General features: G+C 38.8%; 1 protein-coding gene across 8 annotated transcripts in view; it reads left to right on the top strand.

The window, feature by feature from the left end:
* ATP8A1 (ATPase phospholipid transporting 8A1) overlaps positions 1–25,199 on the top strand; it is a 242,128-nt gene that overhangs the window by 187,529 nt on the left and 29,400 nt on the right. For 7 of the 8 annotated variants that reach the window (XM_019928250.3, XM_019928247.3, XM_073805203.1 and 4 more), the window contains 6 exons: positions 1,853–1,927; positions 2,032–2,154; positions 5,822–5,900; positions 10,994–11,055; positions 13,264–13,320; positions 14,243–14,350. In XM_019928250.3, coding sequence (XP_019783809.1) covers positions 1,853–1,927; positions 2,032–2,154; positions 5,822–5,900; positions 10,994–11,055; positions 13,264–13,320; positions 14,243–14,350 — 504 coding nt within the window. Of the gene's footprint in view, positions 1–1,852; positions 1,928–2,031; positions 2,155–5,821; positions 5,901–10,993; positions 11,056–13,263; positions 13,321–14,242; positions 14,351–18,255; positions 18,596–25,199 lie in introns of those variants that run through there. The other variant, XM_019928252.3, reaches the window with a different exon arrangement.

Genomic DNA, 25,199 nt, shown 5'->3' with positions numbered 1-25,199 from the left:
TTCCATCTCATGAAGCCCACATTGGTTTTTATATACGCTCAGTCATTCCTTTCCGCTATAAAAAGGAAAAAGATCAATGTGGGTACAGAAACTGTTCATAGGGAGGCCAGCCTGGGTACATATTGATAAATGGTGAATTTGTAGCAATTCATGCTTCCATAATGAGGTTAAATGAAACGTGAAGTGTAGCAAAGTCCCTGCAACTCCAGTTCAAAAATTCACTTGACCGGCATGTCCAGACTGCTGTCCCCTAACTGGTTTTCGGTGGTGGTTGTTATGTTTTGGCTTTGTGTTTGTGTTTATATAATCTCATTGTTGGACCAGACATTTTACTCTTCCAGATTAATGTGATTTTTAATTACATTTTATGTCTGCTTTTAAAAAAAATAATTCAGGGATTATTGATTTACTGATATTCACTTTAATTTTCCATTTGTCTTAAACATGCTGGAGAAAGTTTCCCTATATTGCCCCTTAATTTTGTAGCCAAAGTTAAGCTTTCAGTTTTTAAGAGAACTGCAAAATGTATAAGAACGTGTTGCTCTATTAAAGATTTGTTTTTAATCAAAGCATAAATTTAAGCTACAAAATATTTTTATATAAAGAAGCACATTTATTATATTAAAAAATATATTTTAATGTATTCAAATTTTGCATTCTGATGGCTATAATTATCAAGAACCATAAAAAAGAAAAAGTTATGTTCTTTGACCCATTAATTCTACTTCTAAGAATTCATCCTAAAAGGAAAAAGAAAAAAGGACATGAGGAAATTTTAGAGGTAATAGATATGTCTGTTACCTTGATTAGGTGATGGTTTCATGCATGCATGCATATGTCCAAACTCACCAAATTGTATACATTAAATGTGTGTCATTTTTGTATGTCAATTATGCCTCAGTAAAGCTATTTTTATTAAAAAATAATTCATCCTAAGAAATAGAGATGTTTAGGATTTCTGTACAAGAATATTCAGTTCAGAATTATGTATAATAGCAAAAACCGGAAGCAAGCTAAATATCCAGAAATAGTTATAGCCACACTGTAGGGGATATATGTCCATTAACATCATTTTAAAGGACATGTAAGGGTGGGAGGGAGGGAGACGCAAGAGGGAAGAGATACGGGAACATATGTATATGTATAACTGATTCACTTTGTTATAAAGCAGAAACTAACACACCATTGTAAAGCAATTATACTCCAATAAAGACGTTAAAAAAATTAAAAAATTAAAAAAAAAGGACATGTAACAACTTAAGAAAAATGTGTATTATATAATGTTAAGGAGAGGAGCAGGACATGACACTACATACAGCTTCCCAGTAAGATAAATCTATGAATATATATAAATGAGCTACTACATGAATACAACCAAAGTGGAAGAAAATAAATGGTGATGATATTATTATAGGAAACTATTTTATTTTCTAAATAAACAAATTTTTAATTATAATGAAAACAACAATAATCTTTAAATAGCTATCAGAAGGTAGATATTTTAAAAGGGAATTAAAGCTCTAAAATTTTAATTGCATAAAATATATTCTCGTAAGTGCCTTTTAGGAAACAAGGTTATATCTAATTTTTTTTATAGTCTGTGACTGCCCATTGATATAGTTCTTTTTTGATTCAACAAGTGGAACCAGTTCTGACTTAAATAGCAAAGACCTTACGAAAGAATCCCTTCGAATTAAAAAGCAAACCAAAAAAATGCCATTTTCAAGAGAGTCGTGAAAATACTATGTCAGTGAGGCTTTTATGCAGTGGTTGAGTATACAGCAGATTCTAAGCAACGAATTTATGGTTTTTGTGTTCTAATTTGGGGGGTTTGGGATTGTTTTCTTCCTAGATCTGGTTTGCCTTTGTTAATGGCTTTTCTGGACAGATCCTCTTTGAGAGATGGTGCATAGGTCTTTATAACGTGGTAAGTTTAGGACTTTTTATTATTCCTGTTCTATTGAATGCTTTGAGATAGATGTTCACCCTGAGTTTGGCTGCCTGGTATAATGACGAGTTTGTGCACTTTAGATGTTTACAGCAATGCCGCCCTTAACTCTGGGAATATTTGAGAGATCATGCAGAAAAGAGAATATGTTGAAGTATCCTGAATTGTACAAAACATCTCAGAATGCCCTGGACTTCAACACCAAGGTAGGAACCAGTGCCCTGGTGGGACTTGCTTTACTGCTCCAATTGCTTGGGGCATTGGATCTTCTAAAGCCAAGGAAACAACTCCCGGGTCCTGACCATGGCAGGTCAGATTTGCTTAGGGTTCTGATATGGACTGAGAAGTTGTTTTGTTTTGTTTTGTTTTGCTATAAATTTAAACTGTAGCCACAATTCACTGGGGTTTGCCAGGCAGCAGTAAACTGGGTCTAGCAGGCAGAAGAGGTGCCCCTTTGGCCCTCTGACTTTCTGTCTTTGCAGTGTTCTGGGGCAATGGTCACTCCTCACAGGGGTCAGTACTGCAGGACTGACAAGGACTGTCCTTACACATATAAAGTGGTGAGAGGTAATATATCATTCTTTTCTAATTTTCTGTTTTGTGGAATAACCTTGTCCTTATTGGAATATTAGGTTGTTTGTATTGGGCATTGAAAATATAGTCTCTGGTAGATAACTCGGCCATAATACTCAGTATTTCCAAGACATAAAATTTAATACAAGATTAAATAACCAACACTTTATCTAATATCATATTCCGGGTTTATGTCCTACATAACAAGCCATGGGCTCCTGTCATCTTTGTGATCCATGGTATTTCTTCATCTCAGCAACAAAAATATCTAATTTCCTGAAGAGTTTACTTTTCCTGCAATTATTTATTCTAAAATGTTTCCAGTAGTATGTTAGTAATTCGTGTTTCTATCCAGTGTGAGGGAGGAAAAAATTTTTTTAATTTTATAACAGTCAAGGTGGATGCCGTTTTGAAACGATAATAAAAGTATCAAATACACCTTCACAGAATTTTTTCCCAGTCGATATAGTGCATGTTTTTTATGTTATGCATGTTATGTTACTAATAATTACCTGTAAGCTAAATTCAGTGTTTTGAATTTAGGAAATTAATGTAGGATTTTTAAAATATTTATTATTTCATAAAATTCTCAAATGACATTTGTTCTCAGTATATCAAGGGAATAGAGTGAAACAGGTGTGTCAGTGCCTCTAACCTCATACAGTAAATGATAATGTTAAGTTTACCACCAGGATGTTATTCGTCTTCTGAGATGAGGTCTTCAAGAATGCACTGTGCACAGTGTGTCCAGGTGTGCAGATGCATACAATTTGAGGGCATGGTTTTAAACAACTGAATTTGGTTAAATTAAAAAAAAGAAAAAAACTAAAGCATTCTTTGACTTACACCATTTGTTCTAAAAAGTATTTTTAGTGGTCTTTTAAAACCTTTACTATTTATAATATGCAAGGTCTATGCTTTTATTTTTAAATGTTTTATTTTTTGATTCTTTAAAATTTAATTTTCATGTCCAGTTTGTATTAAATTCCACTGCCTTGCTGTAATGTTTTTCATTACTTACGGTGAGTATTTTCAAGTGACGGAAAGCCATATCAGGGCAGATACAATGGACCATGAGCTCTTGTTTCCTTGGAAATGTAATCTGAGAGCTAGGAAGGTTCCAGGCCTACTGGCATGCTAACAGTAATCCTCACCGACCCAGGCAGTTACATCAACCTCAGTCACACTTCCACATCTCCCGTAGCTCAGGCTTCACGGTGCTCTCTCGAGAGTTAACTTCCCAGCCACTACCTTGGCCATGGTACTGTTGCTTATAAACATAAACTGATCCTCACAGGATTACCCAAAACCACCCCTAGAGGGACTTCCCTGGTAGCACAGTGGTTAAGAATCCACCTGCCAATGCAGGGGACGCGGGTTCGAGCCCTGGTCTGGGAAGATCCCACATGCCACGGAGCAACTAAGCCCTGTGCACCACAACTACTGAGCCTGTGCTCTAGAGCCTGCGAGCCACATCTACTGAGTCCACATGCTGCAACTGCTGAAGCCTGTGTGCCTAGAGCCCGTGCTCTGCAACAAGAGAAGCCACCACAATGAGAAGCCCACACACTGCAACAAAGAGTAGCCCCTGCTCACCACAACTAGAGAAAGCCCGCATGCAGCAATGAAGACCCAATGCAGCCAAAAATAAATAAATAAATTCAGTAAAAAAAAAAAAAAAAAAAAAAACTCTGCTAGAAAGTCACATCCTTTCATGCCCTTTGCATGTGGCAACTTGGAAACAGCCTTGCGGCCAGTGAAAAAGTGTAGCAGGTCATATATAGTTTTAATGTGTGAGCATCCTTCCTTGTACTTTTTGCTATTCTTTTGTTGTATACAAAGTACTTCACTGTCTGCAAAGCCCACGCGTTTAGAAAAGTCACCAGATCAACCCAAATAGATTCTACAGCTCCAGTATCCATTTAAATATTTATAGATACACAAGATGCCAACAATTTTTATAGGGTTTATGGTTTTTTCTAATGATTTCAGTGAAAATTATTTGAATAAATCCCATATGAACATTTTAAAATTCAGGGACACATGGTTACAAAATGCATATGTGTATACACAGCTAGTGCTGCGGGTCCCCAATTTAGAAGCATTGTTGCCCTGAATGATGATGATTACGTTTGTTATGGTAAAAAGGGTCGGAGGTTCTGAGGTCATGACAGGGGTTAAAGGATTAACATGTGACAATAAGTATCAGTCAGGAAAATGGAAAAGTAGAACTAATTTTTCTTGCACCCACCTGTGCTTTCTGTCAAATAAAAACTTGCAGTAATGACATAGTGAGGAGAAGAGACAAAGGTTAATGAGTAACACAAGTTCAAATGTGTAATGTATTGGAGCGTAAATTGGATCATACAACCCGGTGTGGCTGGGTGAACTAACAAAGGAGGTTGAGATCACAGTGGAAAATTTTGGGAGGCAGGCAACTTAATTTCTGTTGTTTGAACAGCTTAAAACTGTTAATGCATGCCAATTTTATTTAGCATAAGTTTTGTTTGCAAGAAGCAATTTTGAATGACAAAACTGCAACCATTCAAAGGGCCATAAGAGTTCTAAACAGTTTTTCTATAACTTAATCTTTCACATCCATGTTACAAAGAAAAGATCAGTGATACTTGCTTTCTTGTTCTTAAAATACAATAGATGAGAAAGCAATAACAGTTAAACTACGTTATAATTGTATGAAGTTTAATGTTGACAGGTGTTTAAAAATTATGAAAGTCTTTTATTACTTAGGTCCTAGTGAAAATGCTTTGCTTTAAGGAATTATACAATTTAAGTGTTATACTTGCTATATTTAGTGTGTGTGTGTGTGTGTGTGTGTGTGGAGGGGGAGAGAGAGAGAATGCACTATATCCTTACCATTAAAAAGTTTACACTTTTATTGCACATGGAAAAGAGAAAGTAGGGATTTCACTAAATTACAATCTTTTCAAAAGTCTATTCTAGTGGAATTATGAAAATAGTCCCACTTAAAGAATTTCAAGGTCTGCAGTTATTTGAAATTTTATTTTCTTTTTCAGGCAGAAATTTAAACTTTTAATACTTGGTTTTTAAGAAGTAGAAAAAATTTCAGTGAAGCTGAAAAAACATTTTGAGAAACATAAAAATAAATAAATGACCCATGAAGGTCTAAGAGGCAGAAAGTGTCTGTCAGTTCTATTAATTCACAGTGGTGGCCCGAGAGAAACACGTTTTGTGAATCTAGCTCACAGATAAAAAGAAAGGTCAGAGTTCACAGAGCTAGTTTATCGCAAATGGTTCTCATGGATTTTTGTTTTCCCTCAGGTTTTCTGGGTTCATTGTTTAAATGGCCTCTTCCACTCAGTTATTCTGTTTTGGTTTCCACTAAAAGCCCTTCAGTATGGTAAGTAGAAAGGACATGCATGCTAAGAGATGACTTTTTACTTGTTTCGAAAAATAATTCATTGTCAATATACGTTAAAAATTATAGCAGTGTTTCGTGTTATGGTATTTTTCCTTAACCTAAAATACATGCATCTAAACGTTGTACACACTTTAAAGATTTTTACTGTTCCTTTGGGAGCAAAGTGATTTAATATATGCAAAGCCTTTCTTCTCTACTTCTCATGTTTTCCAATCTTGCAGAGAGTTAAATTTTAGGGCTCTTTCTTTTCCTCTGTTGATGTACAGTTTGAAGACAATAGTGCTAATATTTTATGTGATCTATTTATTATACCTGTGAGGCTTGTATCAACTCTTTATACTGAACCTAATCAGACATGCTAGTACTTTCAAGTACTTGAGCCAGAGCTTTAAATGAGATTTTTAATATGTTTTTAAGTTCATCTTGGGGTGTAAACTTTTCTCTGCTTGCTTTGAGGGGGTGATGTTATTTTGTCAGTTTTGAGAGATAGGCTTATGGTGAATTTCCTCTACACATAAAAATGATTAAGTAGCCACTTTAGAAAAGTGGCTGGGATGCTTAAGCTGGTGCTACTGTGTCCGGAGCAGAACTTGCCCTGAGATCCTGAGGAAGATGGCTGACCATTCAGCTCTCAAACTACAGTACTTCAAACATGACACCTCCACCCAAGGATCTGTGCGTCCTTTAGAGGTACTGGCCGTCCTCTCAGCCTGTGAGTTAACGCTGGCCCATGAAATGCAGTGCCAGATGTTCTATCCCACCTACAGAGGGATCCTTGTAAAACGTAAATCAGACCAGGTGCCTCCCTCCGCAAAACCCCACAGGCTCTATCACATTTAGAAAGAAATCCACAGCCCCAGCCTTGGCTAACCACACCCGACTTTCCTTCTTCCCCAGCCCACTCTCCCCATCCCTGTGCTCCAGACCGCAGGCCGTTGTGTTCTTCCTCATCTTCACCAGATGTTCCAGCTGCTCTCTTCCTCCCGCCCTCGGGTCTGTGCTCAGAGAGGCCCTCCCGGATCGCCCTGCCTCAGAGACCCACCAACCCCACCCCTGCTGCCCCCCTCTCCCCATCCTCCTGTATCCTCTTCATGGTGCTTGCCTATCGGGTGTGATATATTTGCTTTTTTTTTTTTTTTTTTTATAACTATCATTCTCCTCTGTTAGAATCAAAGCTCCAGAAGGGCAGGGAACTGTCCATTTAGTTCACTGTTGTTTTCGTAGTGCCTAGAACAGCGCCAGGCTCACCGTCGGCACCCAGTCCATTGTGGAGAAGTTCATGAGAGCATGAGTGGGAGGGTGTGAGTGTCGCAGAGAAGGCAGTACTTTCATGTCCTAGTCGGAGATTTTCATCTCATTCCTTTATTAACTACTCTGACAGTCCAACAGTGAATACTTCTCATGTTCTAGGCCATAGAAATAAGTGTGGTAAGAAAATCTAATTAAATATAAAATATTGACCCAGTGGGCCAGGAGAATCACAGTGGCATTTTTTTTTTTTAGATAAAATTTACATACCATAAAATTCACCCTTTTAAATTGTACAATTCAGTGGTTTCTAGTATATTCACAGAATTGTGCCAATGTCACCACTTTCTGATGCCAGAACATTTTCATCACCCCATTCCCATGAGCAGTCACTCCTCATTTCCCCTCCCCCTCCCCCAGCCCCTGGCAACCACTGAGTTTTATCTCTGTGGTTTGCCTATTCTGGACATTGCCTATAAATGGAATCATAATACGTGACCTTAGTTCATCATTGTTGCAGCATGAATCAGTACTTCATTCCTTTTTATGGGTGAATAATATTTCATTGTACGTATAGACCACATTTGGTTTATCCATTCCTCAGTTGATGGACATCTGGATTGCTTTCACTTAGGGGAGACATAGGGTGTTGAAATCTAGGGTACGATAAAGGACTTTAGACAAGTTCTCCAGGTAGTTTATTTTCATAACACAAAATCAATGTAGGTATGAAAAACTAGGCATGTCCATCTATGAAACTGCTATTTTAGTGTTCTAAATCAGAAAAAAAATAAACTTAATATCAAAAGTAGCTCAAACCAAGCCGCCTCCACATCACCTTACCAATCCAAAACACTTTAGCAATGACAGGGTTTGAAAGGAATTCCTAAGTAATTCCAGCCCCAGAAGACCAGCCCCAGAAGAGTCTCCCTTTGCATTTGTCTGGGGAACTGCCAAAGCCAGCCAGCCTCAGCAGAACCAGTTCACAAGGGGTGCTGTCTGAGGAACCCAAACCCAGCCAAGTCCAGAGAACATGTGCTTTCTCTTCTTAAGAGATAATAACATATAGCACAAATTGTGTTTTAACATTCTGCTTTTTTTGGTCTTGTTTTTATTTTTACATAAGGATTTTTTGTTTCCTTTAGCGTTTGAAAGGATGGGGTACAGAAGAAATAGAAATAACTATGTAATGTATGGCTAAGTATTCATTCATCGACTTGCTTCAGCGTTTCTCAAAATATGGTCACCTGAGAAGACTCAAGACCTTTTCAGGTCCATGAATGAGGTCAAAATTTGAAATTGAAATTAGTTCAATTTCAAAATTGAAAATAGTTTCAAACTTTTTATATTATCAAGACATTATTTGTCTTTTTCATTGCTGATGCAAGAGGAATAGTGGGTAAAATTGCTGGTACCTTGACACAAACAGGGGTACAATTGTATTAGGAGTCATTCTTCACTGCCATGCACCCACGTTAAAAAAACAACCCCGAAAAGCTATTTCACTTAAGAATGCCCTTGAAGAAGCTGTAAACCTAATACTTTTATTAAATCCTGAAACTCGATACACATCTTAGGAATATTCTGTGTGACAAAATGGGAAGTATGCGTAAAGCACTTCGGCTGCATACCAACCATGCAGCAGCTTTATCAAGGTAGAGTGTCTTGGGGCTTGTTTGAGCTGTGAGCTGAGCCAGCTACTTCCATGAGGTTACAGAATCGTGCATAAGTAAAAGATCCATTCAAAATGCAAAATGGACCAATGGATTTTTTTTAAGGTTAGGTGTATTTTTTTTTTTTATTGTAACATGGGTTTATAGCATTATGTAAGTTTTGTGTGTACAACAGTATATCTCTACTTCAGTATGCACGACAGCATGCTTCCCACCAAAACAGTTTCAGATTCTACACTGCTACTAACCTTTAGGAAACTATCTCCGCCACTGTAAGAAACTTCTTGAGTTTTAAAGTAGTATCAAGGAATAACCACAATTATTAGAAAAGATTCCTAAAATACTTCTCTCCTTTATAACGCCATCTCTCTGTGAATTTGGATTTCCCTCATATATGGCAACCAAAACAATATGAGAATCCAGCTCTATTAACCCAGACATTAAAGAGATTGTAAAAATGTAAAACAGTGCCAATTTTCTCACTAATTTTTTTGTTTGGAAGAATAGATAGGTTTCATAAAATCTGTTTTTATGTTACATATATAGGGTATATTACTGTTAGGTAAATCAATACAAATTTTTTAATTTCTCTCTTAATTTCTAATTTGGTAAATATTGGTAGATATAAACCACATAAACAAAAGCTTTGAGGGATTCTTAATAATTTTTAAGAGTGTAAAGGGGTCCAGAGACCGGAAAGTTTTAGCACGAATAATTTACCTAAATCATCCAAATGCCAAACCTGATAAACGCAACAACAGGCTTTTAACTTTTTTCCTCGATTCGATTTTGAAATGAATCTCCAGCTTATGACAAACCAGTGATGACTAGAAGGTTTAGTTGGACCCAACTACGATTATTTTTGATAACTTGCTTATATTGATTAAGGGACCTAACCAACGTGCCACATAGCAGAAGTATGGAAGTCCAGAAGTAATCACAAGATGCTTTCAGTTATTTTGTAGATTTGAGTTTGTTAATTTGGTTCTATGAAAGTTCACAGATTAATGGCAGGCATTTATGTCTGTCCACCACATACCACAGGACATGTTAGCATGTCAGATCCTGTGTCCTTCATCATGGGATACTCCATAGAGAAAGGTAGTCTCCTAGGTTTCGGGGCTGCCCCTTAAGCAGCGCTTCGTGGCTACTTTTATCTGAAAACCTTAGAGGGGAGGCGGGGTCACACTGTGGAGCATGGCTGGGTGCTTTATATATTTAACTTATTGTAATCTCAAAGCTCCTCCAAAGTAGGGAGTTTCACTCAGTCTTTTAAGTGAAGAAACTGAATTCAGTGGAGATTGATTATAAATAAACCAAGATGACACAACTTGTAACAGAACCCCGCCTGGTCTGTATGTCCAAAGCTCACCTGGCTCTCCTTGTTTCTTCATACCAGCACCATGCTCCGTGTCTCCTCTCAGTTTACTCTAACATATTTTGTACTTCCATATTAGGCTTTGAATAGCTATTGTCAAATATGTGCAGAAGTAAACTACTGTATGACACATACCATGGGCTTTACATTTTTCAATGGTACCAATGATTAAATTATTGTTATTTTTTTAATTTTTTATTTGATTTTTTTAATCAGTAATAGTGATTTTGGTTTGTCAGTACCACTCCCTTCATCTAAAGGCATGTTTATTAGTCATTGCTAGAAAAACAGAATACCTTTAGATGTACCCCTGAATTCAGCCAGATCCTCAAAGAGCCATGTGTAAGTTGCTCTTTTGGTCCAATGCCAACAACTGTGAGAGATAGTAAGAAGGCTCCCTAAAGCCCTCATCTATACTGTTAACAAAGTTCTTTTCTAAGGGTTCAGAATGCCTTCTGTCTTACTGCCCATAGCATTAAGCTCCACTTGAATGATTTTTTTTTTTTTTAATCTCACGAACCCTGAGAATTGGTTAACAGTTTCCTTCTTCATGTTGACTGTTGGAAATTTGATTTTCATTTGTGACCCATGTTAAGCAACTTTATGAGACTTCATACAGTGTTTTGTTAAATTAGCCTCATTTCTGGCTCCATTGTGTGGCTCTTGGTTCCCCTTCTTTTGTTCAGCACTCCTAAATTGACTTGTCTTTGAAAGGATTCTGAAAGGACCTCAGTTATTTTCAGTTCTAACAAGTCTCTCTTCTTTTCATGCAGGTACTGTATTTGGAAATGGGAAGACCTCTGATTACCTGCTGTTGGGAAACTTCGTTTACACTGTGAGTGTGGAACGTTTGCCTCGTTTGCATATAAAATTGAATTTTCATATGAGCTCATTTTCACATTTAAATGTGTGCATTTCTGGATTTAGGGGTTGTTTACACTTCCTCTTAAAAATGAAATGAGATGTTTCGACTAGTAAGAGATTATTTTATATTAGGGTATAAAAATGTCATTTAGGTTCACTGACTTTATAGGCCTTTGGTTGCTCTTATTTTCAATATTCCTTCTTTACACTTATTGCCTCACTTTCCCTTTTTCTCTTCCTTGTCCCTTCTTCCTCAGTTTTATTTTACTGCCCTTGTTCGTATTTCTTTTGCTTTCCTAAATTTATGGCAAGTAGTACCATTCTACTTGGGTGTTTAACCAATAATTATTCTAGAACTTAATGAAAAGAAAGTTGGGAGAGAAATCTCCACTCTTTTGGGACATTTAACCCACACGAGGCATGGACCCCGCTGTGTTAAGTCACTATGTCAAACACTTAAGGAGGATGCACAGTTGAGTGTGAGCTGCACCCTGCCATTAAAGAACCAAAAAAGGTTTTAAAACCATTTTTCTCTCTAAGGTCAAAAGCTCCACTTGGATGCAAATGCTCAAGGTCACACAATTAGTCTCTAATGAAAGTTTACTCCAACCTTGAACTCTGAATTCTCCAGCCAGTGTCCTTTCCTCTCCATGGCCCCCAAGTGGGGGCAGTGTGCTGTCCTAAATACTAAGTGGCCATTGGTACGGCTGACTCAGTGGAAAAACTATAATACAATGTTTAAATAACTGAATAATAGGAAGTTAAAACCATTAAGTAACAGAGGGATTAAGGTTTTGGCAAATCGAGGCTCTCCTTTCCATTGACCTCAATGAAGTAGTAAAAAAAAAAAAAAAAAAAAGGGAAAACACATTTTGAGGGCTAGTGGTTTGTTCTCATACAACACGAGTAAAAAACAGAAATAATACTTGATGGACTAAGTTTAGAAATAAAGTAGATGTCACAGATGTCTCTGAGGGACTTTAAAGTATCCAAGGCTTAAGAGAGAGTGTTTCTTTAACTTTGTGTCAAAATCTCTCTCTTGTTTTAGAATTTTTTATATAGCTTAAATTAAACACTTAAACTTTAACAAGAGTTTTATTTCTACAGATATTTATCCTAAATTGCTATTAGATATCCCGCTGAGAAAGCTCAAATGCTTCACTTTGTCCTGACTTTATGACGCCACTGGAAAGCATCTAATACTGTGTACAAACCCCTAACAGTGCCCAAAAGTAGGACTGCGCCCTTGAAGCTCTCACCACTGATCACCAGTGCTAGGCAAGCGTCACACTTCCATCCCGGCAAACTACTGAAAGTGCCCCAAATTCCTTTGGCTACTAACAGTATTTAATATTTTTGATTATAAATAGATAATAATAGATAATGCTGCAGTGCTAAGCACTGTTCTTGGTGTTTTACCTATAGAGTAGGTGAGCTTTATCAGTCCCAGTTTACAGATGAAGGAGCTGAGACACAGAGAGGTCAAGTAATTTGCCTTGTGCCTTATCAGAACAGTTAATAAATGATGGAGTCTTGAGCACAAATAGTCTGACTCCAGGGCAATACAGTCTGACTCCATTTAGCCATTATGCTATCCTATGGAAAACACAGCGCAGTTCGTTAAACCCGGGTCCCCCTACTTTAGAATTAGTAGCATGGGCACCAGTGACAGTGGGTGTGTACAGCATGGAGATGTAACAGGCTCTTACATTCTACTCTGCAGGGTTTCAGGTAAGTAAAGTTACAGAGTAAGTGTTCAGATTTCTAAATATCCAGTTATATTACTTTTACAATTTATCTTTAAAATTTAGAAAATGGAGGCTTTAAGTACTACCGTTGATAAAAAATAAAATTAAAGCAGGCTTGGAAACCCAAGATTACTATAGATGATTCTCCATCACTGTTCATGAATTGTACACGAAGTAGCCAGGCCCATGCTCAGAAGCTCATGGCTGGACTGTCAGCCAGTGAGGGTGAGGGGAAGGCAGGGAAGGGAGTCGGGAATGTGATGCTGTAAATGGCAGTTCCAGCCGGTCGTGGTCATGATGTTCAGCCACCCAGCTAACTCACTTGTTTCTTTGCTTGTTGGACGTACAAGTCAAGCTGTGAGTAATCTACCAGTCCAATTTGATGAACTATCATATTTATGAAATAAAATAACATTTCCCTTCTGCTTTAGTTTGTGGTGATAACTGTGTGTTTGAAAGCTGGATTGGAGACATCGTATTGGACCTGGGTAAGAGAATCTTTAGTCAAAACCAAGGAATATCCCATTTACTTATGTGTCATCACTAATTTTTGTTGTTGTTTTTCGTTCTAACTGCATGTGTCCCTTTACCCTAGTTCCACAGGTTGTTAATTGTAGTGGGGGGGAGCAGTCAGGAATGGACTAGCGGCAACTGGAGACTCTAGTGTGGAAACACTTAGTAAAACTTAAATAAGTTTATTTACCACAAGACTTCTCAAGAGCCCTTAATATATTGTTGTACATTGTAAATATCCCTGGACGGGAGGAAGCCTTCAAACTTATTGACTAGGAATCTTTTCTTAGTAGAGTGTATCCCAAGACTGGCAGAAAACTCATTGGAAAATGATTCTGAAGACCAAAACTATCAGAGAAAGATTTGTCCTCAGACATTTGTAGATATCCAGTCTGAATAAAACAAGTTCCATTTTAGATATGTTAGTACCGAAGTATATTCACATCCAGGTAGAGAGACCCAATAAATAAAAAGAAAGTTAGATGCTCAAGGGAAAGATGGGCACAAGACATTTGGATTTGACAGTCATCAACACAGAGATTAATATTCATACAAGTGTCTTAGCATCTTTCAGTAAGAGCATTTGGAGCAAAAACTAAGGAGGCTTAAAGATGGTAGCGGATAAAAAAGGTAAGGGTGAAAGGTGAGACCCGCCAAAGGGGTAGAGAAGGAACGGTTCTACATGCCAGTACCACCAGCGTTATAACCGATGTGGAAGAGATGAGTGTTTAATGAAAGATCCAATTAAAACATGCAATTATTTAGTTAATAATTGCCATGGGTAATATCTTATGGATGTAGTAAAAAAATTAATAAGGAAATTTGTGAAAGCTTCATCAGTGTGGGAGTCCTCCATCTACCTGATAGTCCTTTAACTCAGATTCTCTTCCTTCACAGTTCAGCCACATAGCGATCTGGGGCAGCATCGCACTCTGGGTGGTGTTTTTTGGAATCTACTCATCTCTGTGGCCTGCTGTCCCCATGGCCCCTGATATGTCAGGAGAGGTAATGTATCCTAATCACTCATGATCTAACAAACCCTAGAAATTGGTATTCATTAATGAGCCATAATTACTTGGCTTGGGTTTATATTAAAGTAGTATTCGTCCATTTTAAAAGCTATTTTTAAACTCCACAGCTGTGAGTATAAAAATTGAGAGAATATTTTAAACTTGGACGTTTTACTTATATGTGACTTACCCTTTCGTAAGCATAGCTGAGTTAATACAATGTGGTTGTCAGGAGCTTGAATCATGTTAAGAATATCCATATAGGGCTTCCCTGGTGGCACAGTGGTTGGGAGTCCACTGCCGATGTAGGGGATATGGGTTCGTGCCCCGGTCCGGGAAGATCCCACATGCCGCGGAGCGGCTGGGCCTGTGAGCCATGGCCGCTGAGCCTGCGCGTCCGGAGCCTGTGCTCCGCAACGGGAGAGGCCACAGCAGTGAGAGGCCCGCATACCGCAAAAAAAGAATATCCATATAGAGGATGCCATTTTAAAATTAGACCATCAATCCATGCATGCTTTTTGAACAAGAGATTTGGAGAAATGGTGAGCTTATGTCTTGGGACAGTCTGTCTTTTTTTTTTTTGTTATCTCTTATTCTAAAGAAAAGGCTACTGTCACTAGATTAAATGCACTTTTAGAGTTGTCTTAATGACATCAGTTCGGTTTTCATTTTGAAAGAGTTAGGATAGCTGACATTTCAGCCTTATCATGGTCCACTCTCAATTCCATCTGTCACTTTCTTGTTACACTGGTAGGAACTGAGTTATTAGGTGTTCGTGGGGGAGTGTCACAAGATCTCCTTTCGTTCAGAAGAGATTCCAGCAGTAGGAGGGTGTATGATTTCAATTGCAGGAAATTTGACATAAAATGTATAAAAGAAAATGTGGAAAACATTTCAGGATTTCCTGTGACCTCACAGTAACTTGCAAATCAAGGTAATGTGAGCTCCGTTACAGTACATTGTTTTCCTGCAGTCACAGGAAACCTTTCCAGGGGTTTCCATTATTTGTTTCCCTAAGTACTGCCTGAGTACCTTTCACTTTTGACAGTCTGGTTTATAGATCATGTTCATGAAATTTTATCTGACAGCATCCTGCTTTTTATAATTTAGCAGAATGCAGGCACATTAAAAAAACAATTTTGTGGTTAAATTTATTAGAGAGAGGTATTACATACTATTACAGCAAAACCAGACACATCAAGGAGCATGTACTTCCTTCCACCCAAAGGGAAGGCTTCTTCTGAAACGTGTACTGTGAACTTGAGAAAATTTACAGCATGTATTTTGAGGAGAACAGAGAGAAAGCTGTGAATGCATCACCTCCTTCCCTTGGTTTGAGTCCTTTTCTCCTGAAGAAATAAAATCAAAGACTGTGTATGTCTGCTGATGCCACTTGGAAATTCCAATTCTATTCTTTGTTTTTATTTGATGTGCACTGTCCGATTCGACCTGCTTTTCCCCAAGGTCAATTCTAACTTAATATCTTTTTCAATAGACCTCATTTTACCTCATGTCCGAATATTTTATTTTCAAAATGAGTGACACAAAAGATTTTGAAATCGAGATAGTTTGAGCAGCTGTAGCCAATCGCTTTGAAGACAAGAACAGAGTTTTTGACCACCTACTTCTAGGACAAGTGTGAAGTTTGACTGGCTTTTAGCCAACCAAATATAATTCTACCCTTGCCTGTAGAATTCCTGGTATTACCCAAACACAAAACTTAATATCATCTCTTGAGATTTGCGGTGATGCTGTGTTTAATTCAAAGTGAAATGGATGTCAGTACCCCATCACATTTCTGTTCACTTCATATACAGTGCAAAGTGCTAACAGGGCTGCTTTTTCTTGTTGTTTTATTGCTACTGATACTTTGAATATAATGTTTAAATAGCTGGTGCTCCATCGGAAGTAGGGAGAATGGATTAATTCAGCTGTAGGCTTGGCTGGTTGTCCAAAATGTAAATCTGTTTAATGGATTTAAAGAAAAGAATAATAATTTAAATTTATTTAGTACTTACTGTTTGCAGAGCATCTTGGTATGCATGTGTGTGTAAATGAGCCTCACAACAACTGCAAAAAAGGAAGACAACAAGAACGCCACTCACATTCCCAAGGAGTGATAGCCTACGTTTACTGTTTCCTAGGCACCAGGGTTTTAGGACCCAAAAATGTTGTGTCAGTACTCAATTTTTGAACATTTTTATTGTGCATAGTCACTAGGTCTATTACAATCCAGTTAATTTCAGAAAGGAGTAACTACCCTTAGATTTACAGTTTTTAATCTTAAAATTCTATGTTTCAGTCAAGAATATAGCCAAATACATATATGTGAAACATTCATTTATGTGCCAAGAGTTATATCTGTATGTGTGTGTATATATATATGTACGTATATAATTGGCCAACCATCCTGAATAAAAGTTACCTATTCAATTGTTAACTTTCATAGCAATATACTATTATAATATAGTTTACATATATATTATTATATATTACATGTAGTAATATAGTGTTGTAAGTAACACCAGGATAAGTACAAATATTAGCATTTCCGGACCTGACATGCTTTATGTAATCCGTGTAATGAAACACAGCACAAGGTATCCCCCAGAACATAACGCTATCGCAAAGCATTCCTGGTGTGGGGAAGGCAACTTTCTGTCACCACCACCAGGGCCCTGAATGTCTAATCCAAGGACCGTACCCCTAGGACTCCAGTTTTTCCCTGTATTGGTTTGGCATCAGTTCCTTCCAAAACTAAATAATTAAATATGTCCGTATGTTTGGGTTGTCTAAAGGCGTAATAAGGGCGCCCAGCTTAGTACAGCATTAATAGAGATGGGTAGGCAAGACCGAAAATAGCAGCCCCATTCCCCCCATCCTGGTTCAGGTGATATTTTGGAGGATGAGGTACTGTGTGGTTTTAAAAAGCATTCACACAATAGAGAAGTTCTTCAAAAAGACAACCAAGATCTGGGAAAAAGTAACACCAAAAATACCTAAGGTATATTGAACACTTTAAGTACTTGATGTGCACTCATTCAATCGATTTAACAATTATTTGTTGAGATTCTTCTGTGGGTCAGGCGCTGTGGATTCATTAGTGAATAAATAAACAAAAATCCATGACCTCCTCAACTTTCTACTGAAAGGAGACAGGCAAATAAAATAATTAAGTGAAATATATAGACCGATGTAGGTGCTGTAGAGAACACAGCCGGCAAGAGAAACCGAGAACCATGATTTCCATTGCTTCCCATAGCGCCTTGTGGCTTTTATTCACGGTCAAATAAAGAGCCATTGGAGGGGCTTGAGAGAGGCGTGTCATGATCTGACTTATGTTCTCAGAGCAGGACTATGACTGCTGTGTTATGAACTACTTAGGAGATCATTGCAGTAACCCAGGCCAGAGGTAATGGTGGCTTGGGCCAGGAGGGTGGCAGTGGTGAAAGTGGTCAGAGTCTGAATCTAGTTTGAAGTAGCGTTAATAGGATTTGCTGACAGATTGGACGTGAGGAGTGAGAGGAAAAGAAGTCAAGGTGGATGCCGTCGTGTTGGCCGTGACCTTCAGGACGTGCTTGTCCTCAGCTCACTGGATCCTCCCAGCAAACTTGTTACCATACCTGTTTTACAGGTGAGAAAACAGAGGCGTAGAGAGGTTAAGTACCTCATCTGATACCCCACTGGTACTAAGTGACAGAGGTACGCTTTGACTTAGCTGTGTGGTCCCAGGGTCAGCTACCTTATACACTGCCCGGTGCTGCTTCTCTGATCATAGTTATTCAAAGGATTCTGCGGTGTATAATCTGGAAATTAGAAGTCTGAAGGGACTGCCCCTCGTGGCAGGTATTTCAAGGATTTGTGTGGACGAGGGAATCTCTGTTTTCTTTTTCCTGACAGCACTGGTTCCCCCACGCCTCTTCCCCCTCACATGTGTGGACATGTCGGTCGTCCCGGTCTTCCTCCCTCCATCCTCTACACCCTAGCCGCTGTGCCAGAATGATCACCCTCCTCCTCACGTGTCCACTGCCCCTTCGTGTCTTTACTGGTTGCTCTGACATAATGGCCTCAGGCTCCTAGTGCCCCATAAATGTTAAGTAAAGGATCGTGAAGTAAGTTTGTTTTCCTTGCTTGTTGTTATTGGGGTTTTTTTTAACATCTTTATTGGAGTATAATTGCTTTACAATGGTGTGTTAGTTTCTGCTGTATAGCAAAGTGAATCAGCTATACCTATACATATATCCCCATACCTCTTCCCGCTTGCGTCTCCCTCCCTCCCACCCTCCCTATCCCACCCCTCTAGGTGGTCACAAAGCACCGAGCTGATCTCCCTGTGCTCTGCAGCTGCTTCCCACTAGCTATGGATTTTACATGTGGTAGTGTATATATGTCCATGCCACTCTCTCACTTCATCCCAGCTTCCCCTTCCCCTTCCCCGTGTCCTCAAGTCCATTCTCTACGTCTGCGTCTTGTTTTGCACAAACACGTGAGAAATGATAGAGTAGAGGTGACATAGAGACAGAGTTCAGCTCAGATAAGAACATCTTGCTAACATCCAGAGATTTCCCCAACGTGGCGCTTTCCAGCAGCAGAACAGAATGCTGGTCTCATGTAACCAGCCCCAGTATCGGACAGTAGTGCTACTCAGCGGAGCCTTGCTCACCTGCACCTGCGAAGTTGCTTCCAACTCCTAGGATTCAGATTTTCTGTGGACTTCTCTTCACTGTGTTCTCTCCAGAGGAGTATCTAAAATGTTGAAGGGCACAGACTATTCTGCTCTAGTTAATGTCAACTGGAACTCAGAGCGCAAATTATACACAAGTTAGGCAACTTACAGGTACGGATCTCATGCTTCTATATTCAGCTTGGACGCATATTCATACGTAGATCAGGATTTTACAGTCATTTCCAATTTATGTCCTTGATTTGTCTTTGTAGCCCCCATCTGAAGACAGAGCCATTTCTCTCAATATGTTGAAAGAAAATCCTTGCTCACCACGAGGGGGAGGGAAGGGAACCAATATTTATTGTGCACCAGGCATTCTTTGTTTCTTTTAAATCCATATCACAAACCTTTGTGATAAGCAGAGCAATAGCAGGTGACCCAGAGAATTCATCCCAGGTTTTCTCCTCAAATCCCATTGGTTACTCTCAGATCTTGAGTAACTACCTTCTCTTCAGGGCCCATTCCTATTCCTTTCTCTCAGATGGGAATGCTTTCTTTTCTCCTTGCAGCCATTTTCCTTGCATTCCATTGATTTCCCTGATTTATCTGCTGTTTCCCAGGATACCCAGGGCCATGATCAATTTCCCTCAGTTAGCCAGATATAAAAGCATTCCTGTCTCTTTTTAAAAGTGCCAAGATTTTTAATTCTCTCTTCTCAACACCCACCTAACTCCCTCAACACACGTATAGAAATTCTGCCTCACTTTGTATCCTGGCCTCTCATGTCCTCTTAATAGCAAAATCAGCATATGTAATACCCAGCTCATTTTTTTTTTTTAAATGTGTATATAGGGCTTCCCTGATGGCGCAGTGGTTGAGAGTCTGCCTGCCGATGCAGGGGACACGGGTTCGTGCCCCAGTCCGGGAAGATCCCACATGCCGCGGAGCATCTAGGCCCGTGAGCCATGGCCGCTGAGCCTGCGCGTCCGGAAAAAAAAAAAATGTATATATATATATCTGGAAACCCGGAAGGCACAAGCCAAGTGGCTGGCCGTAAGATCCCGGCTTAAACGGGAGTACCTGCTTCAGTACAATGACCCCAGCTGTCATGGGGTCATTGAAGATTCTGCCTTGACTCATTGGACCTATGCAGGATGAGAAAATATCTATCCCAAATTTCAGACCCACTCCTGAGAGCTCCTCACTTTTAAGAGCTCTGTTTGGAATTGGGCCCCTCCTCTTCTGGTCTTATGTTTTCAAAACCGACAGAGATAGGAAAGAAAAACTTATCCGGGAAGGAAAATTGGATCGAACAATTAACATCTCATTTTAAATCTGGCGATGATGACTATATATATACATATATATATATATATATATATATATATATATATATATATATATGAAATTGAAAACCACATCATCAGAGAATGTACAGTTGCCACTCAGATGGTAGCAGGGCCCCATTTACTGAGAGTCAGTCACTGTCATAAGTACTTTTCATGTCTTTAGTCGTTTAACATTGAGCATTTAACACAACACTGTGAGGTAGTTCCTATTACGCATTTCACTGACACAGAGTGGTTAAATAATTTTCCCAAGGTCAGCTTGTAAGTATCTGAGCTGCTGTTGGAACCCAGCCAGTCTTTTCCCTTAACCACCATACACCCTGTTCTCTGTCGCTTTTACATTTCTTCTCTCACCTTTTCATTCCTCTGCATTTTTCTCCCAGCCTTATCAACTTCGAAGGTATAAATTCCTTTTAGTGTCAGTGCCCCAATCTAAGTACTTACTTCCATCTGGTTGGTAAACTAAGCCATCCGTTATCTGCATGTAATATTTCCATCTTCAGCTCTGCCCAGCTGCCTGTATCACTGATCAGGCATCGTTTCTTTCCCCCTTCCTTCAGCACATTCTGCATGCCTGAAGTTACCAGAAATCCATCCCCCAGATACCTGAGCGTTTAGGGCAGACTGCAGTCTCTCCAGACGCAGCTAGGGAGGGCTGTTCTCAGTTGGTGGGCAGGGTGTTGCCACTTGGGAAACATTCCTTCCTACAGTGTTGTTTCCACTACAGTAATTCTACATCTCTGCCCCTAATAATGATTCAAATGATAATGATTAACAAGTATCCCAGTACCACAAATGACTGAACTATTTAACAATTAAAAAAGAATTATGACATCAGGGTAGGGGGAGAGTGGATTCTACAAAGGTGGAAAATGCGACAATAAGAAATTATTTAGGAAAGGAAAATAAAAAGAAAATAGCGTGGCAAGCTTGACTGCAACTTTAAATTTGTCTCTGTCTTCCTTTCCTCTCACAAATATGGTTGTGATTTAAGAGGAGGCCTTTTTTTTTTTTCTTCAGACCTGACTTGTATTTTTTCACACCAGTACCACAATTTATGGGGCAAGGTAGGCCCTGGGGAGAAGTGCTATGTTATATAAACATATGCTGGCCTGCTTTTTCAACTTGTCTAGATGATGTTACTGGGTATTTTTCGAATTTCCAGAAGAAAATATTTTAGGCACTATGATTAGTAGACCAGATTACAAAGTAAAAAGTACGCTACATCAAGGATCATTTCATATCACGATTTATACCAGAAGCTTAGTATCGGCAGAGCTTTTCAATGTATCGCGGCATTGCAGACAAACGCTGTAAAGTCTTCCCAAGCGCATCTGGTTCTGCTCTCCCTGGCCTGAGGGATCTATAAAACTACTGAAGGAAATTGAAGTTAGGGAACGAGCATGTGTTTTACAGAATTTCAGATCTCTTGATTGAGGTTAGTAAAGTCTCTCTGAAAAACAATAAAAATCTTTGTTGAACCCTTTTAGTGTCACCCCTGTAGGAAAGGTATTAATAAACCACGTTAGTGATACGATTTTCCTAAGTTGCGCTGTTGCCCATTTTACCAGCATAATGAATTACTTTGCATATGAGGAATTTCCTGGTTTAAAATAGTCCTTATTCATCTCTCAGCTTTTAATTACCTAGATAGCATGTAATAATTTATTGGTCACAAGACCAGGCCTTGCGGATAGGGTGGAGCAGTGTTACGATATGAAGGAGTTTCATGCAAGATTACTGGGTTTAGCCAAGTAGCCTGGAGGGAACAAGAACCCTAAACTCTGTCAGATGCTCTTCAATGAGCCAACAGTTGGGATTCCATCCAGTAAAACATGCCATTGGTCAGGGCCCTGACAGTGAATGAGACAGGCACACCATCACGGGTCTTAAAGAAGCTGGCTGCATGGCCACTTCCAAGCCCATTTTGTAAAGAGAAGCCTTGTAGAAACACTGAGAAGCAAAGAGAGACATGGATGTGACAAATGCAATGGCCAGTCAGGACATTGGCACACATTTTAAAGTTAAAGCTCTCTTTAGAGTCACTGTGAGAGCTGGCATTGCTTTTTGTAGACACAGCACCCTTTCCTACCATACAGAGCAAATATATATTGAGTCTCTAGTGTATGTGTGTTACGGGCTCTTTGTTAGGCAGTGGAGGATGCAGCGGGTGAACAGAATTGGTCACTTCCCGTAAGGGTCTCATTTTTTTATTGATGAGCTGTTGACGTCATAAATGTGAGGGATGATGTGGTGCACCCCAAGTGCCATGGCAGTGAACAAGGCGTGGAAAGCTGAGCAAAGCTGCTCTTAGTATGGCAGAACTTTGGCTGTTCTCTAGAGTCAGTGCATTCTCGCATTCATTCATTCCGTAATTATTTATCGAGTGCTTAATCGGCTCTAGGCACCATGTCAAGGTAATGGGTTAATTAGACAAGATACCCATTAGCGTTCAGGTTGAGAGAAGCAAGGAGAGGGAGAAACAGTCACTGAGTCTGTTAACAAATGACTAAATGTTGAACGACTAAAGATAATTTCACAAAGTGATAGGAAGAAAACAGGATGATATAGTAAGGGACAGGACTGTAATGGCTGCTCCAGGAAGGTGTTTTTGGAGAACAGATGATTAAGCAGAAATTCCAATGATGTGGAGATGCCTTCATGTGAAGAAGAACATTTTAGGGCTGAAGGAACAGCCCGTGCCCAAGCTCGGAGGCAGGAATGAGCCTGGTAGATTCAAAGACTAAAATGTCAGTGTAGCTGGAGCAGAGAGAGTGGGAAAGAGTGCTATGAGATGGAGCCGGTGAGATGGGCAGAAAGCATATCACCCCTATAAGCGCAGCACTCTGGCTCATAAGACCGTACAGCTTGTTTTTGAGTTGCGTGCCAGGGAGCAATCAAAAATGCTCATAAAAGAAACCATGAATGTCACTGTGCCATCTACTTCAATAAAGCTCACAACTGGACACAATTCTTGCATTCCATGAGATGGTAAGGAAAAGAGATCATCAATGAGGTCAAAAGCTGCTTGGTTCCAAGTTATCACTAAGGCTCCCTAGCATGTATCATGCAAAGCAAGTTATTTTATGGCATATTTTTTTTACGTTAAAAAAAGAAGTAACTGTGGATTAAACAAGATAGAAACATTTCTCATGTGAAAAAATGTCCAGTGGTGTCAGGTAGTTCCAGACTGGTGTGGCAGCTGCACAGTCATCCAGGACCAGATTTCTTCTATCTTGCTGCACTGTCAACTTCCGTGTCCTTCTTCGTAGTCCAGAATGGCTGCTTAAGCTCTAGCCATTTTATCAACATTCCAGCCAACAAGAAAGGAAAGAAGGATTAACCCTTTCTCTCTGAAGTTCTTTCCTAGACATTGCCCACCACATTTCCTCTTAGCTCTCATTAGCCAAAAGCTAGTCACATGGCCATACCTAGCTGCAGTAAGAGAGCCAGAGGAACATAGTCTGAACGAGAGGAGAAGGTGTTCAGCCAGGATTCAAGTGGTTGCATCTAAGAAGGGGAGGGGCGATATACTGGGAGGCAACTAGAAGTCTCTGCCATGAAAGTCAATAAATTTTCAACATAAGCCATATGTTAGTTTGTTTTTTTTAACATCTTTATTGGAGTATAATTCCTTTACAATGTTGTGTTAGTTTCTGCCGTACAACGAAGTGAATCAGCTCTATGTGGCACATATATACAATGGAATATTACTCAGCCATATATTAGCTTTCATATGCCCATAGGTAAATGGTTTTTGAAGTTTCGAGTTTTTAAAATATAATTTCCTAAAACAGATGGTAATTAGATGACGGAATGGAGGTGTTAGTTAATATTACGGTGGTAATCATTTTGCAATGTATAAATATATCAAATCAACACACTGCACACCTTAAACTTACGTAATGTTATACGTCAATTATATCTCAATAAAGCAGGAAAATAAATTTTTTAAAGAAAAAACTTCCTACAATCTGAAATATAGGCCATTATGTTTCACAGATTGAATTACTAGTAATCAGAGAATTGATGCTTTACGAGATGGTTTTTAAGAAGATAAAATACAGAGCCATCACAAAATTATAAAACCTTGTAAGAATGATATAACAAGTAAACATACTGAGCATTGAGATAAGGTGCCCTATCTTATACAACTTCTCCAGTAACATCAGAACATTTTAAAATTATAATTCTCATAATAAAAAAGAATATTTTGTTACTAATTTTGTCCTCATTTTTCTGGTACTTTTAAGTTTTTTAAACAGCACAATAAAGAAGATTAAAATAAAACAAAGCAAAACAAATTCTGTTCTTAATTACTTTTACTATTCTGGGAACTATATCCCTAGAAAATAAAGTTTCAGAGCCATACATTTTCTAGTGCTCTTGATTCCTTTTTAGAAGGGCTATTTTTGCATGTTCAATTCTCAGTATATATTGATACACAGTCAAATTTTACTTTAAAAAAAAAAGTTAGCTTCTGATTGATCTAGGTCCCAACTAGCTCTTCCTCCTTTTCCTCTGAACATCTCTTTTAATCATTTATTTCCGGAGGGTGGAGATGCAAATGTTGTTTTTTGCATCATTCAACTAGATTGAATATTGGTTCTTAGTCCCGCAGGGTGATCACGCCTTCTTCATTTCCTCACCACCACCCAGGAATGTCCAAGGGGAAAAAGAGCACATAAACGCTGTGAACTGGCATCTGATTTGCATATTTTCTAAGATTTTCTTTGTTTGGAACAATTTGCATATTTTCTAAGACTTTTGTTTGTTTGTTTGGGATAATCCAAACCAAGGGTTTTCTTTGTCTCTGAGTAATCAAGAGC

Source organism: Tursiops truncatus, chromosome 5 (genome assembly GCF_011762595.2).
Source record: "Tursiops truncatus isolate mTurTru1 chromosome 5, mTurTru1.mat.Y, whole genome shotgun sequence".
Taxonomy (NCBI): Eukaryota; Metazoa; Chordata; class Mammalia; order Artiodactyla; family Delphinidae; genus Tursiops; species Tursiops truncatus.
Note: the sequence above shows the minus strand (reverse complement) of the source record. Positions and strands in the feature narration are given on the sequence as shown.